This window comes from Sardina pilchardus, chromosome 12 (assembly GCF_963854185.1).
Source record: "Sardina pilchardus chromosome 12, fSarPil1.1, whole genome shotgun sequence".
NCBI classification, from domain to species: domain Eukaryota; kingdom Metazoa; phylum Chordata; class Actinopteri; order Clupeiformes; family Clupeidae; genus Sardina; species Sardina pilchardus.
The window spans coordinates 24,736,980-24,746,979 of NC_085005.1; the positions used below are offsets into that span (position 1 = coordinate 24,736,980).

Consider the following 10,000-nt stretch of genomic DNA (forward strand, 5'->3'; position numbering starts at 1 on the left):
AGCTTAAAACACACACATGCAGGCAGGCAGGCACGCGCGCGCAAAAACACACAGACACACACATCACAACTCTCTGTCAGTGAAAATACGTTGTGTCAAAATGTGCCGTTATTCCTCTTGAGCTTTTTGATATATATTTTAATTTACATTTTTATATATAATCTCAAGTTGACTACCTATTCCCATGTACCACAAATTAACTAAACACTTTTTCTCCCTACTGTTTAGTCTCCATGAACGAATGCCATTAACCCTCATAATCAGCTCTAGGCCTAAACCATATCTAGGCAGCACCAACTGTACCATACTTGGACCTACTGTACACATTTCTTTCCACTTTGCACAACACAACATTGCAGTTAACAAAGTTGGTTTAGTTGTTTTATATCATCTGCATATTGCTTGTTTATATCTGAATGTTTACTGTGTTTTGTCTGCATAATAGGCTACCCTGTATCTGTATACAAACATGCAAGCATTATACACTTTATATTGGCCATACAGTGTCTATTGTCTGTCAGCCAATGGCATTGCACACACACACTACTTTTTACCTTCACATCTAACAACAAAAAAAGTTGCCTTTGTGCAAGATTTTGATGTACATGTGCAGGGTAAAAGTAGCATGTGCATGGACTTTTTTTTTCAATATGCTACATGTGAGAATATTTTGTGTTTGTGTAAGATAAAAGTGATGTATCCAGTGAAGTATCCAGTTTACAAAACCAATGTGCTCATCGGTTTGATTTCAAGTACAGGACTAAGATACATATGATATACTGTATAAATATATTCATATAACTTTTTGTGCATAACATTACATTTCTCAGGCTTGCCTGTCCAGACTGTACAAGTGCCAAGCACAGAAACATGGAGAGCAGCAGCAATAGCAAAACAATAACGAATAGCCAGCATTATTGGAGCGATGATGAAACACTATTGATGTTGGATTTATTAACAGATATAAATTTTCTTTGGATATTTTGGTTTGGGGGGGGGGGGGGGGTGGATAAACTGCTGGACCAAGGATTAAAGGATTTGGGGGTAAACGCAGGCTTTGAGGACGGTCCTCCAAGCCGGTAGATACGCGAAACAAACGCCATTACGTCATTATATATGACATTAGGCCTATTGGTTCTAGTAGCTTGTACTAGCCTATCCCCAGCCCCACTGTGATGGCCATAGATATCTTAAGAAAGTGGTGGCGTGGCCTTTTCCTCCCCCACCATTGAACACCGTTGAGGTGCCAGCGCTGATTAAGAACTCTGAACCTACAGTAGGCTACTGCAAATACGCTTCAAACCAGCACGCCTGTAAAGTAATCATGCTGTATTACTGTAATTGGAAAAATGTAAGCGACACCTGTTTGTATTTCTTTGCATTGGAGACGCACACTGTCAGCTTCTTCTTTTTTTAAAGTATAATTTTGGTTTTTTTTTTACTTCATGTTGATAGGACACCGGAGAGAGAGACAGAAGGCAAGCGGGAGAGAGAGAGAAGGGGTGGGATCAGGAAATGACCGCAGGCAGGAAATGGACCCTGCGCACTGAGACCCAAACGTGGTATGGTGCTGCCGCTCGCATCACAGCTTCCTCTGTCCCTTCTTCTTGAACGTGCTCACCTGCTTCGTCAGAGGTCACATCACTTTACAAATTTGTTACTTTACATTTGTGACATAAACATTGCGAAAAAAGTACAGGTAAAGTTAAGTTATCGACAAATTTCTATTGTTTTCTGTCGCTCACTATGACTTGTCTCGGAGGCGTCTTGGATAGGCTCTCAACTCCTGAACATTTCCAGCGCCGTACTCCTGAGATTGCTCCACCATTAGCTCGCCATCGTCATTTTTGTAGAAAAACTCTTTTCTCCTTGTTTTAGGTTCTCCATCCAATTCTACTGTACCATGGGCCTTGACATACAGTAAACATACAAATTCCCCTTGCAGGCTTCTGGGTAACCAACCCATGATGTCATCTAACAATAAACAAGAGATTGACATAGATTTTCATGAAATTCAGTTTTTCAATTTTCATGATTGAAGTTCCACAACACTGCTCTTCTGGGCCCTCTGGTTAGTAACAAAGAAGTTTGCCAAATTCAACAATAATATTCATCAAAAAGTTAACCAAAATTCATCTTCATCTGAGTAAACAATGTTTTAACATGTGTGTGTGTGTTCTTCAGAGAGTTATAATTCAGCGGACCAACAGGCCCTTAAGTCCAGGACCTTCCCTGTGAGGTAATCACGGCCCCACTTCACAGCTGCCTCCCCACGGACAATGACGTTGAATAATACTCTCTCTCTCGGCTCTCATTCTGTTTGAAGTTGTAACCTGACCATGGTCTTACGATACTTTAAACACCATTTTCTCCTGCTGTAGAACCGCCTTCCAGAAAGCGCAGGCGGGTCTGTAGCGGGGCCCTGCCGAACGGCCATTTCCTACAAACACTAGAACATTTCCAGCACGAGCAGCTAGCCTGGTTCACCGCCCAAATAAAACTCTTCCACCAGAGAGAGGAATGGGTGCTGAACCTCTTGGAGTCCCTTGGCCAGACCTCTGAGCGGATGGTGACTGTAATGACGGACCGTCTGCAAGGGATTTGGTCGGCAGCAAAGCCACCCTTCCCTCCATACCCACCACTAAAAACCATCCTAACATGAGTCCAACACCATTGGAAGCTTCTATAGCATTCTTCCAGGATGAGAAGTTTATGGACTTCTGTGAGCTATATTTCAATGTGTCACAAACAGCGAACAGCGTAATACTGCCACTCCTCTGAAATGGAGTGTGAGTCTGAATGATCTGTTTCACCACTGGATCCACTGTGGTTCAGACTCTCCATTTGAGAAAGTGTCTTATTGCACCATTCGTTGTATGTGACAAAAAGAGACTCTCTCATTGAAAGATGGTGGCGACTGGAAGAAGAATTAGGTATTGCACTGGCTGAACGATACTCTATACTGTATATGAGCAATTTTACACCCTATCTTAACATATACAAAGGTAAAAATGCTTTGATTTGTCTGCAGTGATCCTTTCCACTGTAGCATAGACAGTGCAATGATATTTTGAGCCTGGTCACTGGCTTAAACTACCGATTTACTTTGACGTAGCAAGATTGCCCTCAAGGCTACGCTGCCATTTCGTCGTAATTCCGATCTTACTCAAAACTCTTTGGATTAACGTTACTTTGGTCCCCAATGAAATTGTAGTAACACTAGTTATCATCCAAAAACAGTTTATCATCCAAACATGTTTTTAGACTGGATTTCTCCTTTAACATTAGCCCCACACCATCGCAGGCTTAGATAATAAAGCTGAACTTCCATCAAAGTAAAACATAAAAGCGTGAGAGCACAGACACTGTGAGCCTTGAGTGCAGTAATCCATACTTGTTTGTCAGAGTAGGGACACATGGAAATTACGTTTTCAACCGCAGATGCATTAAAAAAAAAAACGTAATTTCTCCCTTTCGGTGTACTGGGGGCGGGGTTTGATCAATTAGATGGCATGACAATCGAGTCTAAGATGTTTAATAGCCTATTATAGCATTATCTGATTTCTTCATCACCATCTCCTCCAATAATGGGAGTAGGCTTACTTATTGAGCACTGACTTCTTTAGAAAGGCAAATAAATTATTGATTGATGATTTCAGACTATTTTTATTGATCCCTAAGGGCAAATTGCTGTTGTTTATTTCCACACTTTTGCCATTTTCTAAATGCTCCCTCATTGCAGGCTGAGCTACTCTTTTGGCACTATCCCTTCATTTCATTCCCTTCTAAAGCTCTTTCCCCATTTTGTTTTCTTGGCTGTCTTTCTCTCTCCCTAGTGCCTAGTCTCTCACCTCATTGCCTGTGGACATGACGGCCACCACGGGGAACTTGTGCACCTCCACCTCAGTGACGCCAACAGTGGCCAGCAGGCCGATCTCCGAGGGACCCATGTGGGTACCCTTGGCCAGCACACACTCCCCGCGCTTGATGTCGTGTCCTATGGGCCTGTTGTGACATAATAAACGACATCACTGGAGATGTCTAGAAAGCCAAGGCCGTTAAACTGTCGCTTTTTACTTTCTAGACATCTTCAGCACAATGCGTTACAAACTATATATACACTGTTTCTTTTTTTTTTGTCTTTTGAGAGAAAGTGAGAGAGAGAGAGAGAAACCCATGTTGTGACAATGCCTACAACATGAAAAAGGAAAAAAACAACAACATTGACACATAGCAAGAATCTTTAAACACACAGAGAAACTGAGAGGTGAAGCATGTTTGGGGAAAGAGAAGCGGTCGTACCTGATATCCTGTCCGGGACGCGCCTGCACTAAGATGCGGACCTCCAGCTCCTCAGTCCCCTGAGCACAACACACACAGCACGCTGAGGTTGGACTTCCCGCTACGCTCGCTTTACGCTACGCCGCTAAGAGCGTGCACTACCGTCTAGCTTTGCAGTAAAACAATGCCACAAACGCAGTAACAGAGCATTAATAATAATAAAATAAAAAAACAGAAGCACAAATCACCTGTAGGCTGACACCTGCAGGTGACCTTTGGCAAAAAAAATACTCGAAAAAAAAAAAAAAACTCAGCAGCTGGCAGCCTCTGAATATAAAAGGTCAATTTTCATCATGATAGCTTTACACAAAGCCACCAACGTTCAGTGCTGTAAAGTCATGAGAATCTTGTCTCCCTCACTCTACTTATTCTCTATAATGACCTCTCTCACCAATGAGGCTGAGAGGCTGATGCTGTTGTGTGCTGTGGGGATGACAGTGGAACAGGGAAGAAGGACCTGAATAAGTGTCGGACTAAGTGGACACATGGTACTACGATTGCACACCACAGAATTGTGTCCTTGTGTGTCTCAATCAATTTGGGTGCGGACTGTTAGGGCGCGATCAGAAAGGACGCTGTAGTTGCAACGAGAGGCGTCTCTTTATGTCGTTTTTTATATTGCCCGTAAGCTTTTTTGTGCGCTGTATTACCTAGCCTGGCACCTAGCCTGGTAAGCCAAACTACTGTATACATTAAATGTATAGTCTGGAGTCGGACCGTTCACAGAGCTGAAGCCTGTGGGCCTGCACGTAATAGGCCAGCACTTGTGACCAATCAGCACTCTTTATGTTGTTCTCTATAGAGAATGGGAATGTGACGTCGCGGACATTTCGCGGTTGCGCCGCGGTGGCGTCTGGGATACATACGTGAGGCCACTTGTACGCTGCTGCCAATGCTGTACCATTGTAAACATCGTAAAACATTGCTAACTCGCTGTTTCTAACACTGTTTTTCACACATCATGGGACGAACCTGTTGTGTTGTTGGATGTAACGTCCGTGCCCACGATCGTCAGGTAAAAAAAATCAACAACGGAGTGTCTTTGTATTACTTTCAGGGTCTCACGTCCACTCTCCAGACGGTCTGTCATAGGGATCCATGTTACCGATCAAAGATATTTTCTATATAACGTTTCCTCGCGTCTGGCAGGAGCTTGTCTCTGTACGGTCCATTACTACTTCTACTACTAGTTTTTAGCATAGTAGCCTAAATGTTTACATCTAGTGTTACTGTTTTGGCTAGCCGATCTTGTTCGAAATATCATAGGTTTCCATAGGTTTCTTGTTTATAATTCGCGCCGCGGCCTCACCTAATGGAGGAAGACGCCCTTTTTGTCCCAGAATGCACTGCGCCGCTAACTTCCGTTCCCATTCTCTATGGTTGTTCTGCTATCTCGCTGTCGCGCAGCTCTGTCGTCACCGTGCTAAGGAGGGCTCAAGGACTCGGTACACAGATAGAGCGTTCAGATTGGACCGACTGACCCGCTGTCGGACGCAGAATTGGCCTTAACGGTGTGACACTAGACCATCCCGCTAGGCGATTTTTCCCCCCCCGCTAGGGTGCGTCTAGATTTCTAGGCCAAGAGGCACACTGAGCGCCTAAAATTAAAAAAGTTCAACTCCAAGCACAGAGCGCTCGTGTTACTAAATCGTGTGCTCATTTTATTAAACCGTGCACTTGTTTTACAAAGTTGTGCTCTCATCTGACTAGATTGTGCACTCATTTCAGCAAATTGTGTGCTAACTAAGTATTCACAAAAAACTTTTTTGGGGAGCACTACGCAGTGACATCTCCCGTTCCGTAATAAACTGTGTGTGCATGTTGTGTTAAATTGAGCTCACAATGTATATGATGTGCACACCGTTTACTTCAACATGCCCATAACATCATTTTTTTTAAGCGTCTAACATTATTTGTGGCTTTATCAAAACACCTTGAGTTTTACAAACGGCAAACCACACTCTGTCTGATCGCGCCCTGATACAGTATGTACTGTATCTGTGTACAAGTATTCTGATCAAAGTCATTGAGCCATGGAGGAGTGTCTGTTCTGCGTTCTGCAAATGTATATTGGATTATACTGGACAACATAATCTAAGAAAGATTATAAAGAAAGAGATTAGAGATGGATTTTAGGCAATCAAAAATGCACAATAATTATGCAAGATACTGTAGGTAGAAAAAAAGGCTACATCTACAGTAGCCTACAATCAGTGATTAATAAATAAGGTTCACAGCCTGTGACTAAGAGAGCTGGGAAAGGGGGGCTTAATCTGTAAAGATGGCTTTGGAATGTGATTACTATTGTGTTAAACAAAACCGACATAATAAAGATTGTAAACTGTTCCAGTGGCTGGAATAAACAGCCCCTGAACAAAACATTATTTGCCAGATTAATACTGGCCACAACAGTGCATCAGGAAAGCAGGACATTTTAACTGTGCAAAACTGCCCCAAATCTCCTGCCATCTTGTGTTAAAAAATGACACTTTGGCCCTTTCTTTTTTTGGTAGAGGGGCGAAAAGCTTCAAAAGCCACTCGGCAAAACCTACGACATCGCTGGAGGTCAGGCACCACTGGCCGGCCGTCGGTGACGACTCTTGGGGCGACTGCCCGAGCACGCAGAGAGGGGGGGTTCCACGATCGGGAAAACGAAAAACAGGATTACAAATCCATATGACATCCTAGACTACATGTTTCTGAAGAGCCGCACATACATCAGGATCTATTAGCGGCACTCCACTAGGCTACAGCAATCATGTTAGATCAATAAACTATCTGCTGAGTTTAATGGCTAGATAATGGCTACTGGAAATGCAATGGTCATGATGAACTATGAAACAAGCAAAAAAATTCAATTAGTTTGATGCAAGTGATGCAGATGCACCGTGTCCTTTGGCTTCCTTTGGAGCTGTGGGGGGAAAGAGTGAGGAAGTTGTACCTATATAAGGCATAGCGTAGATGACTTTGCAAAGTGCAAGCGTTCACAAGATGTTAAAGACTTGCTTTTACATTTATAGACTTGTGCTTCAGAAACCTCGCCAGTCCTTTGGCCACAATATTAACGAGGGCCTCTGTTGAGTTTTACAGGTCTGCTCTGCCAGTGGTTAAAAGGCTAAATATCCTTAAGAGGCCGTTTAAAACAACCATACATTTGGTTCTACATTCTAAGTCCAGCACCACAGTATACAGAGCAGATAGAGTTTACTCTGCGTCTGTAATCTGTTTGGGTGTTCACAGAATACATATGAAAATTGTTGGCATTTACGATGCACTATATAAAGCAATTTACAAATACATCTATGCAAGATATCTCTAAAAGCCCCCTAAAAATGTTGGCACCATTACGAAGTGTGAATCTTTGAAGACCTCTCAACCTGTCTACCATTTCCTTCCAGACAACATGTCCTTTCATTTAACTTTGAAAGCTAAACTCTTTACATTCAACTCCCGTTACTTAAAATCACACAACCTGCTTCGATGTCAAAATGAACAAACTGGTTCAAAAATAATTGCGGGTATCCATATTTGGATTACAACGCCCTCTAGTGGGCAATATAATTCCCATTCAGCCACAGCTTGAAGACTCTTGTCCCCCTGGCTTCATCATCAGTGACCTTTGACCATCTTAAAATACTCTCAGAACATTATTAGAACATTCTAGAAGAACCAGATCTACACGGCATTCCCTTAACCGACATCGAGAAGACCTCGAGTGTGTCTTCGCGGGGCAGCGGGGGCTCGTGCCGCCCAACACACACTCCCGTGCTGGCCGTGTGCCGTGAGGGTCGTGCGGGTGGACTCACGTCCTCGGACTCGCGCAGGAGCTCGGTGTCCTCCACCTGAACCACGGCGTCGGCACCGCAGGGGATGGGTGCGCCCGTCGTCACCCGCATAGCCTGACCGGGCATCACCGTGTGGGTGGGCTACAGGGGTGGAGGAGGGGGGGGGGGGTAAACAAGTAAATAAAAACACGTAAACAGAGACACGCACACACGTAATGAAGGTGCCAGAGTATGTGGGTTGTTTACTTTTACTTCATGGAAAAGCTGGAATAGTTGACTTTGTTGAAATTCCCCATGGGGATCAATAGAGTATCTATCTATCTATCTATCTATCTATCTATCTATCTATCTAGTTTGCACTATGAAAAATTGCACTAGACAAAAGTCTTTGCAAAGAAAATGTTTTTACTTGAAGGGAGCTGCCGTTTCAGTCATTAGGCTATTCTCAATGCTTGCACTCTTACTTTAAATTCATTACAGCTGCATGGTAACAGACAAAGAAAAAGCAATCGCCATCTCTCTCTCTTTGACACACACATACACGCACACACACGCATACACACACACACACACACACACACACACACACACACACACACACACACACACACACACACACACAAACACACACACAGACACCTCTTTTCTTATCACTCTCTCTCTCTCTCTCTCACACACACACACACACACACACACACTCAACTGAAGCCTTACCTGCTCTCCAGCTTGTGACTCTCCAATAATGAAGCGATCTCCAGGGCCATCAGCCGCTGTAACACACACACACAAATACACACATTGGTTAGACAGGTTAACAATAGTAAGCAATATACGTATACAGTGTGTTCCTGTCTAAACTTCACATGGTGCTCACAAACACACACACACACACACACACTCTCTCTCTCTCTCACACACACACACACACACACACACACACACACACACACACACACACGCACACGCACACGCACACACACACACATGCACACACCCCACATCACAGCTCAAGGCTCAGAGTGCATACATCAAGCACCACTGCACCTGTTTCTGGAGCACAGGGCAGATGACCTTGGCACAGCCCAACCTACGGATCACTGAGTGGGCAGACAAGAGTACCGTACATACCCCCCCCCCACCACCACCCTCAAACCCCCCCACCATCACATGGATTACAAACACATGCTTGTTGCCCAAACAGATCATACGTTTTAATACAGACGCCCCATTTCACATCCCACACTATAGAAAGACGCTTTGCAACAGAGTGAGGTAGATATAGAGAGAAAGAGACAGAGAGAAGGAGAGAGAGAGAGAGAGAGAGAGAGAGAGAGAGAGAGTTGAGTTTGACTGAGAGGGAGGAATGGAGAAGTACCTCTCACAGCGTAGCCGTCCTTCACTGAGGCAGGGAAGGGGGGCAGGTTGTCTTTGGCATAAACGTCCTGAGCCAGCACCCGACCCAAACCATCTGAGAGAGAAAGAGAGAGAGACACACACACACAGAGAGAGAGAGAGAGAGAGAGAGAGACAGAGACAGAGATGAAGAGAGAGAGAGTTATTGTGGGATTCAGTATAAGCTGATTTTGTTTGTATTGTGGGTGTGATAGTTATTGTTTCAATGACAGTTCAAAATCAGTGTTCAAGAGTAGCCCGCTCTAATGTATTAACTTTGACCTAATGTACTAAAAACAATTACGCTCTCACAACGTATACAAACATAAATTATACGTAATGTCGGAAAACAGCATATGACATAACTTAGCTGTAGATATAAATATACTCAAAGAAGTTCAAAATATCATAAATTAATGAAGTCATCGTTTGTATGTCTAAAAATAACATGAAGAGGTAAAAAAAACAAGAGATAAAAGAGG

The 10,000-nt window shown here is 43.5% G+C and overlaps 1 protein-coding gene across 1 annotated transcript in view; it reads right to left on the reverse strand.

Moving 5' to 3' along the window:
* Positions 1-10,000, reverse strand: part of gphnb (gephyrin b) — a 113,968-nt gene that overhangs the window by 4,556 nt on the left and 99,412 nt on the right. Inside the window, exons 14-19 of the mRNA XM_062550652.1 lie at positions 9,502-9,594; positions 8,841-8,896; positions 8,148-8,267; positions 4,303-4,361; positions 3,852-4,005; positions 1-2 (exon numbers count right to left, since the gene is read on the reverse strand). The exon at positions 1-2 is cut by the window's left edge and continues 120 nt beyond it. Of these exons, the coding sequence (XP_062406636.1) occupies positions 1-2; positions 3,852-4,005; positions 4,303-4,361; positions 8,148-8,267; positions 8,841-8,896; positions 9,502-9,594 (484 nt within the window). The remainder of the gene's footprint in view (positions 3-3,851; positions 4,006-4,302; positions 4,362-8,147; positions 8,268-8,840; positions 8,897-9,501; positions 9,595-10,000) is intronic.